The following is a 19222-nucleotide window of genomic DNA, read 5'->3' on the forward strand; positions in this document are numbered from 1 at the left end:
TTGGATAGCATCCTCGGCTCGGTCCCTCTGCTTAACCGTGGGAAAAGTAGGAAATCTACTGCGGTCCTTCTCCAGACGTCACATCATACTACTCGTACTCCTTCTCTCCCCTTTGAAAACCTTCAATCCCGCACCTCCCCTCCTTTACGACACAACCCTGCCATCTGCTCTCGATGCGCTTGTGACCTCTGCGAGCGTATAGTAGTGCATCTGGCCCCAAATGTTCCTCCGAACCGTCGCGGGTCGAGCTGGTTTGGCAGCAAACACTGCTTCACGACGTCAGGGTCTCGTCGCGGCCCAGCAAGCAAGAATTATGAGCTCCGTCTTTACTCGTCCGGTGTGTCAGCTTACCTTTCAGAAATTCAACCTCATAACGCCATCCGCGCTCTTCTTCCTCCTCTTCTCCTCTCTTGTCGCCGGTTCTTTCTCTAACTTGTCCCTCTCAGCTATCGTCGGAAGCCTCGACAATCAAGGAGCTCCCCGGCGACGAGTCGCACGATGTCGTCTTCGAAAATAGGTACGGCCTACGGAGCATCACGCTCAACCGACCTAAAAAACTCAACTCTCTCAACGCGTCCATGATCCGCAAGATTGTCCCCCGCATGGTGGAGTGGGAGAAGTCGGACATGGCCAACGTCGTGGTGGTCAAGGGCGCGGGCGAGAAGTCCCTGTGCGCGGGCGGCGACGTGGCCGCGCTGGCCAAGGCCAACCTGGAAAAGGAGGACGGGTGGAAGTCGTCGGCTGAGTACTTTGGACTCGAGTACAAGCTGGACCACCTGATTGCGACGTACGAGAAGCCCTATATTGCCATGATGGACGGCATCACCATGGGCGGTGGCGTCGGCCTCAGCATGCACGCGCCCTTCAGGATCGCGACGGAGCGCACCGTCTTCGCCATGCCCGAGACGACCATCGGCTTCTTCCCCGACGTGGGCGCATCCTTCTTCCTGCCCCGCATGAACGGCGCCGTGGGCACGTACCTCGCCCTCACGAGCGAGAGGCTGACGGGCGCCAACGTGCTGTACTCGGGCGTGGCGACGCACTACCTGCACTCGTCCAGCCTGCCAGACCTCGAGGCCCGCCTAGGAGAGCTGCGGTTCCGCGACGACAACACCCTCCTGCAGCGCCTGCAGCTCATCAACGCCACCATCGAGGAGTTCTGCACCGGCCTCCCCTACGACGAGCCCATGCAGCTGAGCGGCGACATCCGCCGCGCCATCGACAGGTGCTTCAGCAAGAACACCATCTCCGACATCATCGCCGCCCTGAAGGAGGAGCGCGGCCCCAGCACCGAGGAGTGGGCGCAGAGGCAGCTGGCCACGCTGCAGAAGCGGTCCCCCACGGCCGTCAACGTCACCCTCCGCCAGATGCGCACCTCCAAGTCCTGGGACATTGCCCAGACCTTCAAGCGCGAGCACCAGATCGCCACGCAGTTCATGAAGCACCCCGACTTTAGCGAGGGCGTCACGGCCCTGCTGGTCCGCAAGGAGGCACCCAGGTGGCAACCCGCCACCCTCGAGGACGTCTCCGCATCCGGCCAAGACGTGACCGACCCCTTCTTCGCCTACGACGAGTCGCAGGAGCTGTCGCTGCTCAGCGACCGCACCTACAGCGAGTACCCCTTTGCCCAGTTTGGCGTCCCCTCTGAGAGGGAGGTCGAGGACCTCATCAAGGCGCCCGGCGGGTCGCCCATGACCCCACGACAGCTCGAGGCCACGCTCATCGCGTCGAGGCAGGGTCGCCAGGGCACCGCCGAGGTGGTGCGGGAGATCATGGAGCGCAAGACGGATGTTGATGATCAAGGGCATGTCAAATGGGTGTCGGACGAGGTGTCGCCTAAACTGTAGAATTACTATATGACCGGGAAGATGCCCTTGCCCATCTTCTCGTATTGTTCTCTTACTATGTCATTTGTACGAGGCTACTTCGACTACTGACTGGATGGGTATCGGATCGTCCGTCGTATCCAGCTATATATTAGTTATTCCTGTAAAACATGTAAGCAAAACATATAAACACGAACTACGTTGCCATCATGATTTTGTGTGAGATTGGTAGGGACGAATGAAGTAGATGAAAGAAGAGTAAAGTGGAATAGTACGATGGGAAGGAACGTTGGCGGTCTGAGAATTTGCCAATGGTGGCATGGTGGCATGGCCGACCGAAAGGGGAGTGAGTGGATGATGGATGGAGATGGCCTCATCAGTTTGAGGTGGTGGGGGTATCATGTGGGAAAGGTGAAAGGGTACGGTGAAGGGTGAAACCACTCGGGTGGGTCTATAAACTATGGCAAAGAGTGAATGAAAATGACCTCACACTGGAAAGAGGGAACAATAGTGTGTGTGTGTGTGTGTGTGAGTGTGTGTGTTGAGATGGAGGGTGGGAAAAAGAGGAAGAAAAAATGCCCGTGGCAAAAGGATGTGCGGGTAGTGCGGGTGTGTATCAGTCACGAGGAGTGACGGGAAATGGGGGTGATGATACGGAGAAGCAGCAATATGGTAGAGGAAGAAGAAAAAAAAAGGATCACGGATAAGAAACAAAAGTGCGCAAACGGACATAGGAGAGAAGAGGGAAAGGGGGGGGGGGGGGGGGGGGGGGGGGGGGAGGAAAGAGGGAGAGGAGGAGGAGGAGGACTGATAGAGAGAGCGAGACAAGTTGACGACCAGGTCCAAAGCAAGAGTATAAAAGGAAGGGGACACCCGCAACCGTGGAATCCCAGGAGTCACAGACAACACAAACAAAGAAGGAAAAGGACCCTCCGCGGTATCGGTCTCTCAAGGGTCAGGCAAAGCTGTCAGAAAACGGGCAGTTCCCTTTTCTGACTTGGATGCTTCTTCGTTACGGGTTTTGCTTCATTACTTTGCGCATTCATTCTCAAGGCAGCATCCCCCCCAAACCACTCTCTCTCTCTCTGGCCCCACCCCCTCGTCAGCCTCAGGCAACAAAGGTTGGAACTCTGCTGAGAAGGGGACAAAAAGCGGGGCTGAAGTCCCGGGCACGCAGCGGCCGATACCATCACGCAGCTTTGCACGCTTCCACGCATAGGCTATAGCGGATTAGCGGTTGTCGGGTCGAGTGTGCATGTGTCTCCATCTGTGGCTTGACTTTTTATTCTATCTCATTTTTATCAACCCACGTGTGTGGCTGGTGAGAGACTTGTCCCGAATAGGTCAAGTCACTATCGGCGCGTCCAATCCATCAAACCTCCAGGTCACTTACACGCTCTTGACGCGGCGCGAGAGATAGAAGGAAAGGTGTGTGTGTTGGTTTTGGTCTTTTTTTTTTTTTTTTTTTTTTTTTGCNTCCAGGTCACTTACACGCTCTTGACGCGGCGCGAGAGATAGAAGGAAAGGTGTGTGTGTTGGTTTTGGTCTTTTTTTTTTTTTTTTTTTTTTTTTTTTTTTTGCTCGTTCTTTCGGCACATACACACAAGACTATTTACGTTTTACTGCTTTCCTCCTTCCAAAATTTCCTACTAGTATCACTACGGCTCTTTCCTTTTTTTTTCTTCTTCTTTTTTTCTGGGGGGGAGGGGGATTTCCTTGCAGAAGAACCCCTGCCTTCCCCACCTCTCTGCCCTCTTCCCACCTCCACCCTGAGCCGGAAGTAAAAAGATAGAGGGACACGCGCCTGGACCACGACCAAGGGTGGGACCGTGGATTTGCTGCGCGTCACGAACATGACGCCTGCCACCCCAATTTGATCCAGACAATCGAGACACACGCACAACAATCTCAACCGCTCCCTCACCTCTCTCCCTGGACACTTGACGGCTTCTTCTTTTTTTTCTTCTCTTCTCCTACTGTGTTCCGGCTCTATACCCCTCATCAACAGTCGACACATCACATATCCACCACAGTCACCACCGCTCTATCGTCGTCTCATTCCCTCTCCTCCCTCGGTTATCTCGAGGACGAAATCACACGCTGCCCCCCCGGCGATCGGGTGTCACGTCCCATGGCGTCGCCTGTCCCCTTCCAGCCCGCGACGGCTGGCTGGGACGGTAACGGCCGAGCGATATCACCTTCTGCTGTCGCTGTCAACCAAGATGACGAATCTGGTCTTCAGACCAGGCCAGTCGGCCGTACGTTGGAATCCTCTCAAGAGGCTCGCTTGCTTGCCCGCTTGCTTCCCCCTTCGTGGCTGCGGCCTGCTGCTAACCCGGAAACCCCCAGTCAAGGTCTTCTACAAGCTGGACAGTCACCTCATGAACAACTGTCTCGCCAAACCCTCCGAGACCTTCCACGTCCAGACCATGCCCCTCAACGAAGCCACCATCATCGGCGCCATTGACCTGCGCCTGTGCATTCAGGCCGTCATCGACTGCAGCCCCGAGCTGACCACCCACCAGTGCGACTACACGATCTACGCTCACGACTACTCGGAGCCTGACACGCCGCTCATGGGTCAGGGAATGCTGTCCACCGCCCTGCGGTCGTTACATCACCATGCTGGCCAGCAGCAGCAGCCAAAGATGGTCACCGGTCTCGTCACCAAGAACAGGATGGGGCTCTTCATGGGCCACGCAAATCGAGAGACGCTCGAGGTCAAGATGGAGTTCACCGCGACGTCGAGGGCCCAGCAGCCTCAGTACCTGCAGCAACAGCCACAGCAACAGCCGCACTACGCACAACCTCCGTCTCAGCAATATCACCCTCAGCCTCCGCAACCTCCGTCCCAGCCGCAGTATCACCCGCCGCCGCCGCCGCCGCCGCCGCAGCAGCAGCAGCAGCAGCAGCAACCATACCCGTCTCAGCAGCCGGAATCGACTCCCACCGTCAGGCCAGTCGACGGATCCATGACGCCCACCGGTGTTGCTGAGTGGAGCTCCTTTATGCAGTCCAACCCTCACATCGGACAGCAGCCGGCCTCCATCTCCCGCACCGCCTCGCCTGCCCTATCTCAGGGGCACCAGCACCACCAGCAGTCGCAGCCGATCCAGCCGAGGAGGGACTCGTTTACCCAGCAACCCCAACTACAGTCTGTACCGCCCCAGGAGATCCTCCGGGTAGCACCTATCCCCATGGACCAGTCTGTAGAGTCGGATCTCCCTCACGCTCCCTCGTCACGGCCGTCTAGCAGAGCCTCGAACCGAGCTCCCAGGAGGAGAGCTCCCACCGGCCGTCCGCGCGGCCGCCCGAGGAAGAAGGTCAATGAAGGGAACACGTCCGGCTACGAGGATGGGACCGAGGGCGAGGACGGCCCGGCCAAGAAGCGCGTCAAGACGACTGTGGTGGACAGGGCAGCGCCCAATCCCTTCGGCACAGAGCCAGAATCGCTCCGTGTGGCCGCCAGCGCCTCGAGCTCCCTGCGCAGCTTCCGCCCCATCGGCCCGGCCCAGGAGGGCGGTAGAGCCCACCACCTGCAGGACGTGCCGCGGGCCCCGACGCCCGTCCCCAGCGGACCGTTCCTCGGCCGCGCAGGGGGGGCCAAGAAGGCCGCCGTCCCCTCCGCCGTGAGCCGCGAGGCTTCTCTGGGACGCCCGTCTCCCCGCTCGCAGAGGATGCGCCCCCTGTCTCCCAGCCAAGAAGACGGGCGGTCGCCCGAGTCCGCGGTCCAGACGCCCGCCTTCTCCGACGACAGCCACATGGACATTGGATCGTCGCCGCCTGTGCCGCGTACCACCTCGTTCCTCCAGTCCAGCCCGCCGCCCTCCAGCCCCATGCTGCCGCCCATGCCGCAGAACCTGGCGTCGCAGGACGATGCCATGGAGCCGCCGGACGACAACCTTCTGGGTGAGACGGCAGCGCCGCCAGCCAACGTGGCGGCAGCGGCAGCAGGAAGGTCCCTCGCAGGAGCACGTGGCGCACGTCCTGCCCCGCGCACCCTGGCTCCCGCTCCCGCTCCCGCTCCCGCTCCCGCGCCGCCTCGCAGGACCAAGATCGGCACCAAGAGGAGCTCGTCGACCATTCCCATGCAGGTGTTTAGAATGGAGGATGGACCCACCGGTCAGCAGGACATGGTCCACCTGGCCAGCTACAATACTCCCGATCCCCAGCCCAGGAAGGTGATTCTCCGTCCGCCTCAGCAGAAGCAGCAGCAGCAGCAGCAGCAGCAGCAGCAGCATAGGCACACGTACAGCAACAATAACAATGCTTCCTCGGCCGTGTTTGGCGCTCCTACGCCCCCGCAGACTACGGATGCTACAGAGAAGCCGACAAGTCCGCCGGACCCGGTGGAGGGCCGGGAACAGGAAGGCTTCGCGTCCGGCCCTGCCCCGCTGCAGCCGATGGGTGAGCAGAGGAGGCAGGAGGAGGAACAGCGACGACAGATGGACGAGCAGAAGGGACGGGAGGGACAACAGCAGCCGCAATCAGGAGAGCAGCCGCTCGAGCAGATGGTGGCTAACAGCCCCGCGAACACACAACCCATCGACGCCCAAGAACAGCAGCAGCAGCGGCTCCAGACGGCTGAGGAACCCGAGAAGAAGGAGCAAGATGCGGTCAAGGCAGCGGATAAGCCTAAACCTCGTCCCCGGTCCCGCAAGCTGGCCAGGTCACAGTCTGCCGGGGCGCTCGCACTGCCCGCCGTGCCGGCTAGCGAACCGGCCGGGCCGTCTTCGCTGTCGCAGACGGTCTCCGTGTCCATCGAGACGGACCAGCAGCCCTCGGAGCACCCTGCCGGCCTGCGACGCGCGCAGTCGTCCGGTCCCACGGGCGCAGGTATCCCTGCCAGCGACCCCGTCGGGCCTCCTCCCTCCACGCAGGACCGGCAACCGTCTCCGACGGTGGCCCTCCCGGAATCCGCCAGAGGGTCTACGTCTGCCACTCCCGCCCAACGGCGACCACCGTCGTCGTCGGTGCTGGCCCTCCCGGAACCTACGGAACCCGCTGGCGACAGCGACATGATGGTTCTCCTCCCTCATTCGCCCCCACAGGGAGGCAAGGAGCGTTCTAATAAGAACGTGACCAAGAAGAACGCCATCAAGGAGAAGCTCGAGGCAGCCATCAAGCGCGGAGAGATGCCCCCCTACTGCAACAACTGCGGCGCCATCCAGACGCCGACGTGGCGCAAGGTCTACGCGCAGGAGCACACGGGCGTGCCGCCACAACACGCTCAGGAGGAGTTTTCTACCAAGCCCGGAATGATCACGACGATTGAGATACTCGCGCGCGACGGCAACGGCGAAGACACCGCCCCCACGTCGTACCGAGTGGTGAAGAAGGCGCTCGGACCTGACGAGGACAAGTCGGAGTGGCAGGTGCTCCTCCTGTGCAACCCCTGCGGTATCTGGCTGGGGAAATGCTATGCTCACCGTCCCCCTGACCGTTGGGATGGCGACGCCGCACGGCTGGGTCGCGAGAGGAAGCATCGGTCGGCGACAAAGGGACGCAGCAAGAGCCGGAGCCAGCCGCCTATCGAAGTCGAGGCGTTGGAAAGGGATACCTCGGCCCCCCAGCAATCAACCGCCAAGAAGACAGCAGCAGCAGCAGCAGCGACAGCACTGTTGGCCGAGACGGCGGAGACGGACAAGGCCCCGGAAACGGCGGGTGAAGGCCCGGCCGAGATGCAGCTCGACGCAGCCATGGGCCTCACGAAGCGTCTGCTCTTCCCCTCGCCGCGCAAGGACGACTCGCCCAAGGCCCTGGGCGAGCTCAACGTCAACGTCCCGGCCGCGGGTGCGTCGGCCGGCGGCCAGCACAAGGAGGCTACAGCGCAGAAGGAGAATGCCGGGCAGGACGGACCGACACCGGCCGCACCGGCCGACGACCTGGAAGATCTGTTCCGCGACCCCATGCCCCCGCGGCCATCGACGCCTCCGTCCAACCGGTCCAGGGCTGGAGGGCCGCCCGCCACGGCGTTCAAGACGCCTACCCGCGCAGCCGCCACGACACCCAACCGCCGTCCTGTAACGAGGAGCGTGTCGCGCTCGATCCGGTCAAAGGAGTCATCCATGGCGACGCCCGTGGCCGACTTTCAGAGGACACCGACACGCACGCCGAGCAAGATGCTCAGCAGCAAGCTCCTCAGCCTGAGCAACAACAAGCGTCGCAACAGTCCGAGGCATCACAACAACAGCCACCATAGCGTAGGGGTCCACAACAATATCGGCTACGGCAACCCCGGGGTCGACTTTGACGACGCCATCTTCGACACGCCCATGAGCCGAGCCGTCAACCAGATGCTCTCGGAGACCAACTTTGGCCTAGACGACGAGATGGACCTCGTCGACCTGGACTCGACTGCTGGCGGGCACGGCGGCGATGCGGCCAACTGGGCTAGCTTCAGCACCCTTTTCAGCACGGATGTGCCCATGCCTAGCTCTCCTCCAAAGGACAGGTTGGCTTTTGCGGAGAGTGTTGAGTCTTGGGGGTCATGGGGGATGGATGCCATTGATGATATGTGATGTGTTTTCTTCTTCTTCTCTCTTTCACGTCTCACACTTTTCTTATCACTCGTCTCTCTCTAGGGGATTCTTTTTTCTGTTGTTTGTCGCTATAAATAGGGAAAGGAAAGGAAAGGAAAGGAAATGGTAAAGGCGTTATGGGAGCAAGACATGCAAGATGTGACATCACTTCTGGATGGCATTACTCTGGATCATGGTGTAGGTTTCTATTTTTTTAATGAATCATTCAGGCATCTACAGAACAGAGAGGCAACGTATTCAGAAGAAGATGAAGATCTGAAAATCTAGCGAGATGACTTCTTTTCTTTTTCTTGCAATAAGAAGAAATGACAAGATATCGTGTCTTTCTATTTGCCATGAAGCATGAAATTCTCGATAATAAGCAAGTGGGACAGAAGAGGAAGAGACTGAAAGTGTTTTGCATAAACACCAAATGCCATCAGGAAGAAAGTTGTTCCGGCCCGAGGCTATGCCTCAGGTGGTACGCAGAGCATCACCAATCACCAACCTCATCATCTTCATTAGGAGCCTTGGATAGGTTAACGTAACAAGAATAATATCATCACAACCGCTGCGGCCCGTCATTCGAAGGGACTGGTGCACCTGTGTGATCGCTCACTATTATCTGTGCGCAATTGCGAATCAACAGAAAGTGATGGAGCGCAATGGAAAGTGTGTGAAGACGCAGCCAACTATCTCAGACAAGCAATCCCGTCATTTCAGGCGTCGTGCTACCAGCACCTGAATGAATGGTCAGGCTTGACGCGCGGTTACGTCTCTTGTATGCATGCGAGCCGTGGTGGTGCGATGGTAGCAGGCAGATTGACGCCTCAAGGGGAGCTGTCTCAAGGGGAGCTGTCCTACCGTGTACTTGCACGATAAAACAAACAAGACCAAGAACCTCGGACTGGCATGCCAACAGTCACTCTGTTCGAATATGGGACTGCCATTCACCTCTCTGACTCTCCAGTACAGTAACATAGAGGCCACCGCGACAAAGGCAAACAGACTTGCATGATGCACGTACACGGTGCAGAGGTCTACGGTGCAGAGGTCTCGAAGGAGGAGCTGCAGCATGCCACCGACCAAAGCGAGCAATGAGAAGAAAGGAAAAGGGAGCAGAGAGGATGGATGGCCCAGACAAAAGGAAACATGAGGTGGGGTAAGGTATGACAATGCATTAGGCCGACAAAGATGAATGGGCATTACCCGCTGCTGCTGCATGGCCTCAATAGCAATACAGATAGTACTGGCCACCGAGCAGGTTGTTTGTATTTTTATATATTATATACGACTTATGCGTATACATGTACATGTATACCGTCTAGCGTAACCCCTCTTCCAGAACGTCATCACTTCATTCTTTTCTTCTCATCCTCTACTCCACACATCCTATTCAACTTACTGCGCGTTACCGACTACAACTACCTGAACAGACATCATCAACGGCCATGTCTAGCCGCGGAGGTCGTGGGCTCGGAGGTGGCGGACGAGGAGATGGAGGTGGAGGACGTGGCGGCGGCGGCGGCGGACGCGGAGGTGGAGCCCCGTTTCGAGGTGGTCAAGGTGGTCGAGGTGGCGGACGCGGAGGAGGAGGATACCAAGGCAGCGGAGTGCCTACTGCGTGAGTACATATCTGTCGTGAGCCTCTTCAAGACGACGGCGACAAGACAAGACGATTGCGGGTGCTGATGGGGTTACCAAATATTCAAGACCACCCGGAGGAGTTCCCGTGCCGGACAGGACGGTGACCAAGATCGAGGATGGCCTCAAGACATCGATGGACATGACTAAGCTGAGCCTCAAGGATAAGGAGAGGCTGGACATGCCGACGCGGCCGGTGTACGCGACCGGCGGGCGGGCCGTGGTGCTGTGGGCCAACTACGTTGCTCTTGAGGCGCCTCCGAAGCTGACGCTGCACCGGTACGACATCTCGGTGACGCCCGAGGTGACGGGCAAGAAGCTGACGCAGGTGGTCCGTCTGCTCCTGGAGGTCCCGGATCTGGCGGCGCTGAGGGACGACGTGGCCTGCGACTTCAAGGCGACGCTAGTGTCCCGGCGGGAGCTGCCCGGCCCGGCCACGGACGTGACGGTCCGGTACCGCGGCGAGGACGAGGAGACGGCTCGCGAGAGCGCGCCCGAGTACCGGGTGCGGCTCCGGCGGTACCCCAACGCGCTGACGGTGTCGGACCTGAAGGCCCACCTGACGTCGGCGGACCTGTCGGCCGTGTACGACGACAAGCTGCCCATGATCCAGGCGCTCAACATCTTCCTAAACCACTACGCCAAGTCGAGCGGCAACCTGGCCACCATCGGCGCCTCCAAGGTCTTCGCCATGGGCAGCCAGTCCGACACCTTCGACCTGGGCGGCTGCCTGACCGCCGTGAGGGGCTTCTTCGCCAGCGTGCGCGCCGCCACCGGCCGCATCCTCGTCAACGTCAACGTCAGCCACGGCGCCTTCTACAACGAGGGGCCCCTCCTCCAGCTCTTCCTGACATTCGGTCGCCAGCGGGGCCTGTTCAGGCTCGAGTCCTTCATCAAGGGCCTGCGCGTCAGGACTACCCACCTCAAGGAGCGCAAGAGGTCCAACGGCCAGGTCATACCCCGCGTCAAGACCATCTTCGGCCTGGCCGGCCGGAATGACGGCCACGGCCTCGCCCATCCGCCCAGAGTCAAGGCCATGGGCGCCGGCGCCAAGGACGTCGAGTTCTGGCTGGACGCTCAAGGCCAGGATACCTCCACTCCTGCCCCTGCTCCTGAAGGTGCCGATAAGGGAGGTCCGCCGGGGGCAGCGGCGCCGAAGAAGAAGAAGAAGGCCAAGGGAGGCACATCTGCGCCTGCGCCCGCACCCGCTCAGGGTGGTGGTGGTGGTGGCCGGTATATTTCCGTCTACGATTTCTTTTCCAACAGTACGTTGCGGGGAGATGATGGATGATGATGATGTGGGTGAGCGTATATGAGCACTGACGAGGATTGTAGCCTACGGCATACAGATCGCCAACCCAGAGATGCCCGTCGTCAACGTTGGAAACAGGGCGAACCCGACCTATCTCCCCTTGCAGGTGTGTCATGTGCTTCCGGGCCAGGCGGCCAAGACGAAGCTCGATCCGGGACAGACGCAGAGCATGATCCGCTTCGCTGTTCGGCGACCGGCGGAGAATGTGTTGTCGATTGTGAACAACGGCCTGGCCACGGCTGGCTTGTCTGGCAACACGAATCCACTACTTGTGAGTTCCCGAACTGATCCTCGACGGTTCCCCCCTTTTCCGGCGCCTGCAGAGGGAGGCAGTTCGATGCTGACATATTCCTCCAGGCCAGGTTTGGAATCTCGGCGACGAACAGCCTGATCACGGTGCCCGGCCGGGTGCTCAACGGACCCCGCGTCGTGTACAAGCAGAAGAAGCAAGCGCATGTGGCCAACGGCAGCTGGAACATGGTGCCGCGCGACTCGGCCAAGCTCATGTTCGACACGGCGGGCAGCCTGAGCAAGTGGTCGTGCCTGTATATTGATATGCCGAGCATGTACCCGAGCGCGCGGCGGTTCAACTCGCAGGAGCTAGGGCAGCTGGTCAGCAGCTTCCACGGCGTGCTGCGGGACACGGGTATGGCGGCGGCGCCGCCGCTGCCGCCGCAGCGCGTGGAGCTCAGCGGCACGGACGACGAGCAGCTGGACACCTTTATGCAGCGGGCGTCGTCGAGCCTGCAGATGCTGCTGGTGATCCTGCCGACGACGCCGATTCCGCTGTACGACCGGCTCAAGCAGCTGGGCGACGTCAAGTACGGCGTGCACACGGTGTGCAGCGTGGGCAGCAAGATGGCCAAGCCGCAGGGCCAGGACCAGTACCTGCGCAACCTGGCGCTCAAGTTCAACCTCAAGCTCGGCGGCGTCAACCAGTCGGTCGACCCGGGCAACCTCGGCGTCGTGGCCGAGGGCAAGACCATGGTGGTGGGCATCGACGTGACGCACCCGTCGCCCGGGTCGGCGTCGCACGCCCCCAGCATCGCGGGCATGGTGGCCAGCATCGACGCCAGGCTGGGCCAGTGGCCCGGCGTGCTGAGCATCCAGTCGCGCAGCCGCCAGGAGATGGTGTCGGACCTGGGTGCCATGCTCAAGTCGCGCCTCGCCCTCTGGCGCGCCAGGAACAAGTCCGCCCTGCCCGAGAACATCCTCGTATACCGCGACGGCGTCTCGGAGGGCCAGTACCAGCTCGTCCTGGACACGGAGGTGCCCCTCCTCCGCGAGGCCTGCAGGCAGGTCTACCCCGCCCCGGACCAGTCGAGGGGCCTGCCGCGCATGGCCGTCGTCGTCGTCGGCAAGCGCCACCACACGCGCTTCTACGCCACGCAGGACGCCGACGCCGACCGCTCCGGGAACACCAAGCCGGGCACCGTCGTCGACAGAGGCGTGACCGAGACCCGCATCTGGGACTTCTTCCTCCAGGCCCACGCCGCCCTCCAAGGCACGGCCAGGCCGGCGCACTACTGCGTCATCCTCGACGAGATCTTCCGCCGCCGCGCCGGCGGCGCAGCTGGTGCTACCGCTGCCGGTAGCAACGTCGCCGACAAGCTGCACGAGCTGACCCAGAGCATGTGCTACGTCTTTGGTCGCGCCACAAAGGCCGTCAGCATCTGCACCCCCGCTTACTATGCTGACATCCTGTGTGAGAGGGCGAGGTGCTATCTCAAGGATATCTTTGATGCGGGCTCGGTTGCCGCGCCGTCATCGGCTCCTGGCAGTGGCATGGGTGCGCAGGATGACGATGTCCGTATCCATGCGCGACTCAAGGATAGTATGTTTTATATATGATACCTCTTCACGCCCCTATCTCCTTTTCCTTCCTCTCTTCGTTCCCCTTGCTTCGATGCGTTTGGATTTGATTTGTTTGCTTTCAATGCCATTTCGGTTATGTTTAGCTAGGACAGACATTTACATATTTGGTCCATGAATGGACTGGTAAAACTGTACTACAGGATGAAGTGGAGGGGGTTTTTTTTTTCGTAGATACCTATAGCAGAATGATTGAATGAATATGATCGTCTCTTCTTCGTATCAAAGAGCTCCCTTGGAAAAAGAAATGAAAGGAAGATGGATTATTCAACCGTGACATGCTGGTTTAGATATGTATACGACGTACCTATAGCCCCACCACTTTACGCGGCAGATCCAGACGCGTCGCACCGCGTCGCACATCCCGCATCCATCAAGACTTTAGACTACTACAGACCTCGACTCTCCAATCTACGTCCCATCCCTCCCTCCTCCTCCTTCCCGCTCGTCATAAGAAGGCATACCCGACAGAGAGGCCTCCGGCAACGATAACGAAATGGCCGACCAACTCCAGTCGCGCTTCTCTCCCAACAAGGCTTTGGAGCCCGATATCCTGGCCGAGCTCCAGTCCATGATGCGCCTCCACGACCTGTCAGTCGAAGACCTGTATCTGAAATGGGACTCGTACTGTCTCAGGATGGAGACGGACGCCGACGTCGTGACTCTCCAGGGAATCCGGGGTCTCAAGCAGACCATCCAGGACACGCTCGAGAGGGAGAACAGCACCGGCACCTCCAGCAACGTCGGCCGAAAGAAGCCGGGCCACGGCGGCTCGAGACAGCAACCACACGCCGCGCCTCGCGCCGGCGCAGCAGGCGGCTCCGACGTATTCGGCATGCTGGATGGGATGGTCCCCAGCACGCCGTCCGGCGGGAGGCTGGGGAAGAGTGGTGGCGGCGCCGGCAGTCTGAGGAAGAAGGCTGTTGACGGGACGCCCAGAGCTGCTGGGCCGGCGAGTTCACCGGCTGCTGGGCGGAATATGGGCGAACAGCTGGAGAGCATGGCGAGTCCGTAAGTCTTTTCTCTCTTCTTTTTTTTCTTTCTTTTGCTCTGAGCTTCCCTCTCTTCTGATGTATAGACGATGCCTGACAGGAGTTGAAGCGCAACGTCATTCGCCGACCGCAACAAGCCAGGTGAGGTCGTGGAGATTCTCAACAGCCACCTCGCCGCATCGGAAGCCCCCCTGGCCCCCTACTCGGAGCCGCGTATCAAGCTCAAGGTCGCCTCGGACCAGACAAAGATGGCGTACAAGCCCCTAGCCATGAAGCTCTCGGAGGCGAGCGAGATACTGGACGACCGGATCGACGAGTTCGCCGCCGTGGTCCAGGAGCACCACCAGCTCGAGGACTCCGCCTTCGGCAGCGCCGCCAGCCAGAGCACCACGCCCATCGTGGCGGTCGGCCGCATCGCGTCGGACTCGATGGAGGGGAGGCTCAATGCCGCGTCGCTGGTGCTGGAGACGTCGCGCCGCACGGGCATGGGGCTCCGCGTGCCGCTGGACCTGGCCAAGGTGAGAGGCGGCTGGAGCTTCTTTCCCGGCCAGATCGTCGCGCTCAAGGGGAGCAACGCGTCGGGCAAGTCGTTCGTTGTCGACGAGATCCTCGAGATGCCGCTGCTGCCCAGCGCCGCGTCGTCCGTCTCGGCCATCGATGCGCACAGGCAGAAGCTCATGGCCGACCCGGACGCCATGGTCGACGATGACGAGGACGGCGCAGTCCCGGCCCCGCTGAACATCATATTCGCCGCGGGGCCCTACACGGCGGACGACAACCTCGACTTCGAGCCCCTCCACTCGCTGTGCGGCCAGGCGGCTGACACGTACGCCGACGCCGTGGTGCTCATGGGTCCCCTGATGGACATTGACCACCCGCTCCTCGCGTCGGGCGACTTCGACCTCCCCGACGAGGCCGGCGCCGACGCCGACACGGCCACCATGTCGACGGCCTTCCGGTACATGTTCGCGCCGGCCCTGCAGCGCCTAGCCGCCTCCAACCCGTCCGTCACCATCATCCTGGTCCCCTCGGTCCGCGACGTCCTGGACAAGCACGTCTCGTGGCCGCAGGACACGATCCCGCGCCACAAGGAGCTCGGACTCCCCAAGGCCGCGCGCATCGTCTCGAATCCCATGGCCCTCCAGATGAACGAGTCCGTCGTCGCCCTCTCCAGCCTGGACATACTCTACGAGATCAAGGGCGAGGAGCTCGTCAAGGGGGGGGGGGCCGCCGGCTCCTCCGGCTCTGCGCCCCCGGACCCCATGGCCAGGCTGTGCCGTCACCTCATAGAGCAGAGGCACTACTTCCCCCTCTTCCCGCCCATGGACAGGTCCAGGCTGCCCAAGGTCGGTGCCGCCGACGGCCGCGCCACCGGAGCCGTGCTGGACGTCAGTTATCTCAAGCTCGGTGAGATGGTCAATGTGCGTCCCGATGTCATGATAACGCCCAGTACGCTACCTCCATTTACCAAGGTAATTTCTTCAATTTCTTCTCTTTTTTTTTCTTTACTCGTCTCTCTCTCTCTCTCTCTCTCTCTCTCTCTCTCTCTATCTCTCTCTACCTCTCTCTCTCTCTCTACCTCTCTTCGTGCCCATGCTAAACCCTCGGGGAAAACAGGTCGTCGAGAGTGTCGTGGCCATCAACCCTGGTCCTCTGTCCAAACGGAGAGGCGCGGGAACGTACGCACGCATGTCACTCCACGCGCCGTCGACGGATAACCAGGAGGTTTTGGAGGGAATGGTGGGCCACAGAGTATTTGAGAGGGCACGAGTGGAAATTGTAAGGATATAAGTCACATGAATAATGAAGCACCAAGAAAGGAATGGGGGGAAATAAAACCTGGGAGGTATTGTACAAGTCGGTATCTTATTTGTGTTTTTATGAGGAAAGAAGAGGAAGTATTCTCCAAAACTTGGTTACTGTACATGTTTTATCCTTCTTCAGTCGGTATCGTGCCGGGGGGTTCAGTCCCCATCGACCCTCCGCCGCTTAGCATCGTCAGGCGACCTGGTCCGTTCGCCGTCCTCGCCGCGGAACCTCCTCTTCACGTCGCCGAGTGGAGCGGCATTGGCGCCCCTCGCGCTACCGGCATCGGGCCTGAACCTGTCGTCGTCAGGCCGGAACCTGTCATCGTCCGCCACAGCCGGGCGGCGGCCCCCTCCTCTGGGCTGGTTGTTGAACTGGCCCCAGCTACCGGTGTCCTCGGAGCGCATGTCCTTGTAGCGCGTGCCACCCTTCCTGCCGAGCTTGGTCATGTCCCTGCGCTGGAGGTATTCTGGCAGGGCGTCACGGTTGCGCACATCGTCGGCGATGCGCGTGCCCATGATGTCCCTCTGCAGCAGGCCAGCGGCCTCGGCCTCCTCCTGGAAGAAGGCGCCCTTGTGGAAGTAGCGCTGCATGTACGACATCTTGCCCTTGGAGTCCTTCTCGTCGCGCTGGCGCGCCAGGTGCGCCTCGTCCTCGGCCCGCCTCTCCTCGTCCGTGAGGTTGCGCCGCCTCTCCACCTCGGCAAGCTCGCGCTCGCGCTGCTCGATCTCGTCGCGCGCGCGCCGCACGCGCCGCAGCTCGCGCACGCGCCACGCCGCCTCCTCAGCCTCTGGGTCTACCCCGTCTGTCGTGTCGACGTCCGAGTCCGGGTCTGACTCGTCGTCCCAGTGCTTCTTGCCCGCCGCCCGTGCGGCCAGGTCCTTCTTGATCTGCTCCTCTACCAGGGCGTCCGTCTCGGCCTTCTTCCGCGCCGCCGCCGCCTCTTCTTCCGCCTGGCGCGCTTCGGCTTCCGGGTCCTTGTTGCGTTGGCTCTTGGGTATGAATTTCGGTCGCATCATCAGTCGTCTCGGCCGTTCTTCCTCTTCTTCTGACTCTTCTTCTGAGCTTGAGCTCTCGCCTTCTTCGGATCCTTCAGACTCTTCCTCCCCTGACTCTTCTTCTTCTTCGGTGACAAATCCTTCTTCTGCGGCTTGACGCTCTAGCTTTTGCGCTGCTAATCGGAGGTCCTCGGCTGCTCGGGCCTCCTTCCGTCGAGCGTCTAGGTCCATCTTGCTTAGGTCGGTGAACAGCTTGCCGGCGCTGGTGGCCTTGGGAGGGGGAGGCGCCACGGCCGCACCATCGTGGCTAGCTGCATCTTCCCCCTCTGAGTCGGAGCTGGAGGAAGAGGGGTCGCCTCCTGCTGGCTTGCCTGGACGGTGGCGCGCCGGCCTCACCGGGTTGGCTGTCATGCGCTTGGGTGGCATTGTGATGGGCTGTTGCTGCTGTTGTTGTTGTTGTTGTTGGTGTACGGAAAGAGGGAAGTTATTAATATGTCGTCCTGGTCGACAATTTTGGTCGGGTCTACAATCGATAAGCAGTGGGCGGCTGGTTACCCTGTAGCTATCTTGAGGTTGGATTTACACGGGGTAGAAAAGAGAGGTCTGTCGTCTGAAGAAGTTATGTGATTCGATTATTTTCCTACTCTATTCTTAGGCTTTCTGTCGGATGAGAATGAAAAGCAGAATACTATTTTTTCAGTGGTCATGTACTTAATATAGTAATATGTGGGTGGTCCTAAGCTGTACCTACAAAATTCTGGCGTCATAGGTCCTGTTCATGCAGCTCCTCCATGAGGTAATTCCCACTTACGCAACAGCTTCAGTTTCTGCGCGGGAAAAAAAGAAAAAAGAAAACAGCAATCCTCATATACATCTTCACTCATATAGACACACACGACGAATTCACCTACACACTTCGCAGACAAGACATCATGACTCAGCGTACTGTTCTCGTCACCGGTGCCACTGGCCTGCTCGGCCGGGAAGTGGCCAAGGCCTTCCGAGCGCGGGGTTGGTCCGTCAAGGGAACGGGCTTCTCTCGCGCCGACGGCGTCGACGTTCTCAAAGTTGATCTGGGGGACAAGGAGGCAGTTGCCAAGGTGCTGGACGAGGTCAAGTATGTTTTTCCTCATACCTGCTATTCATCGCCATTCGCATATCATTTACCAATGACGATTCTAGGCCCCAAGCTATCATCCACTGTATGTCAGAGACCTAAAAGACACACACACACACACACACACACAGAGAGAGAGAGAGAGAGAGTGTGTGTGTGTGATTTTCAAGGAAGGAAAGGAGATTGAAAGGCGCTAAGCAGTAAAAAAGGTGCCGCCGAACGTTTCCCAGACAAGGTAGAAAAGAACCCCGAGGGCGCCCGCGCCCTCAACATCGAGGCCAGCCGTTCGCTGGCCAACCTGGCGGCCGAGCGCAAGGCCCTCCTCGTCTACATCTCGACCGACTACGTCTTCCCGGGCGTGGAGGGGGAGGCACCCTACGAGGCCGACGCCACGCCGCGACCGACCAACCTGTACGGGCAGACCAAGCGGGACGGCGAGGTAGCAGTGCTGGACGAGTACGCGGCTGGGTCTGTGGTCCTGCGCGTACCGGTGCTGTACGGGCACGCCGAATCTGCGTCGGAGAGCGCGGTCAACACGCTCATGGACTCGCTGTGGAAGTCGCAGGCGCCGGGGGCCGAGGTCAAGATGGATCACTGGTCTCTTCGATACCCCACGTGTACTGAGGACGTGGGGAGGGTCTGTCACGGTATGTTTCTCTTCCTCTCTCTCTCCCTTCTTCTTTTGGGGGGTCTTTTCTTTCTTTCTTTGTGGTTGGACCGAGACACAAGACTCGGAGACAAACACACACACACAAGACAAGACAGGACGAGACAGAGAGACAGACTGACGTATATATGCGCGTGTGTGAAATACTCAGATGTGGCCGTCAAATATCTCGATACGGCTGGCCCGCAGCAGAAGGAGCTGCCAAGGATCCTACAGTTTTCTAGCGAGGACAGGATGACCAAGTACGAGATCTGCCAAAAGTTTGCGGCCGTCCTGGGCCTCAAGACGGAGGGCACAGGCCTGGTGGCCAACACTGAAGGAAACGACCCTAACGCCTCGGTGCAGAGACCCTACGACTGCCACCTGAGTACCAAGGCCCTCAAGGATCTGGGGATCGATGTATCGACCGTGGGATTCGACGACTGGTGGGGTCGGGAGGCCCACGTGTACCGGAGGTAGATGGGATG

At 59.9% G+C, this 19222-nt stretch overlaps 6 protein-coding genes across 6 annotated transcripts; 5 read left to right on the top strand and 1 right to left on the bottom strand.

Annotated features, from left to right (window-relative positions):
* Positions 1 to 220: 220 nt before the first annotated feature.
* GMORB2_2888 (3-hydroxyisobutyryl-CoA hydrolase) lies at positions 221 to 1847 on the top strand (the record flags this gene model as incomplete). The annotated part of the gene is made up of 2 exons (XM_035464864.1): positions 221 to 337; positions 447 to 1847. The coding sequence occupies 2 exons, from the start codon at positions 221 to 223 to the stop codon at positions 1845 to 1847; spliced, it is 1518 nt and encodes a 505-aa protein (XP_035319102.1).
* Positions 1848 to 3957: 2110 nt separating this feature from the next.
* Positions 3958 to 8347, top strand: GMORB2_2889 (GATA transcription factor; the record flags this gene model as incomplete). The annotated part of the gene is made up of 5 exons (XM_035464865.1): positions 3958 to 4084; positions 4176 to 4638; positions 4783 to 6007; positions 6134 to 6850; positions 6914 to 8347. The coding sequence occupies 5 exons, from the start codon at positions 3958 to 3960 to the stop codon at positions 8345 to 8347; spliced, it is 3966 nt and encodes a 1321-aa protein (XP_035319103.1).
* Positions 8348 to 9844: 1497 nt separating this feature from the next.
* GMORB2_2890 (PAZ domain) lies at positions 9845 to 13154 on the top strand (the record flags this gene model as incomplete). Its single annotated transcript, XM_035464866.1, has 4 exons — positions 9845 to 9971; positions 10018 to 11256; positions 11327 to 11574; positions 11661 to 13154. 4 exons carry the CDS (start codon positions 9845 to 9847, stop codon positions 13152 to 13154), a joined length of 3108 nt encoding a protein of 1035 aa, XP_035319104.1.
* A 517-nt stretch (positions 13155 to 13671) lies between these two features.
* On the top strand, positions 13672 to 15958 carry GMORB2_2891 (DNA polymerase alpha subunit B; the record flags this gene model as incomplete). The annotated part of the gene is made up of 3 exons (XM_035464867.1): positions 13672 to 14186; positions 14277 to 15639; positions 15785 to 15958. The coding sequence occupies 3 exons, from the start codon at positions 13672 to 13674 to the stop codon at positions 15956 to 15958; spliced, it is 2052 nt and encodes a 683-aa protein (XP_035319105.1).
* Positions 15959 to 16131: 173 nt separating this feature from the next.
* Positions 16132 to 17397, bottom strand: GMORB2_2892 (microfibrillar-associated protein 1; the record flags this gene model as incomplete). Its single annotated transcript, XM_035464868.1, has 1 exon — positions 16132 to 17397. One exon carries the CDS (start codon positions 17395 to 17397, stop codon positions 16132 to 16134), a length of 1266 nt encoding a protein of 421 aa, XP_035319106.1.
* A 506-nt stretch (positions 17398 to 17903) lies between these two features.
* On the top strand, positions 17904 to 19214 carry GMORB2_2893 (Nucleoside-diphosphate-sugar epimerase; the record flags this gene model as incomplete). Its single annotated transcript, XM_035464869.1, has 3 exons — positions 17904 to 18088; positions 18290 to 18735; positions 18907 to 19214. 3 exons carry the CDS (start codon positions 17904 to 17906, stop codon positions 19212 to 19214), a joined length of 939 nt encoding a protein of 312 aa, XP_035319107.1.
* Positions 19215 to 19222: the final 8 nt, after the last annotated feature.

This window comes from Geosmithia morbida (genome assembly GCF_012550715.1).
Source record: "Geosmithia morbida isolate 1262 chromosome Unknown scaffold_15, whole genome shotgun sequence".
Classification (NCBI taxonomy): domain Eukaryota; kingdom Fungi; phylum Ascomycota; class Sordariomycetes; order Hypocreales; family Bionectriaceae; genus Geosmithia; species Geosmithia morbida.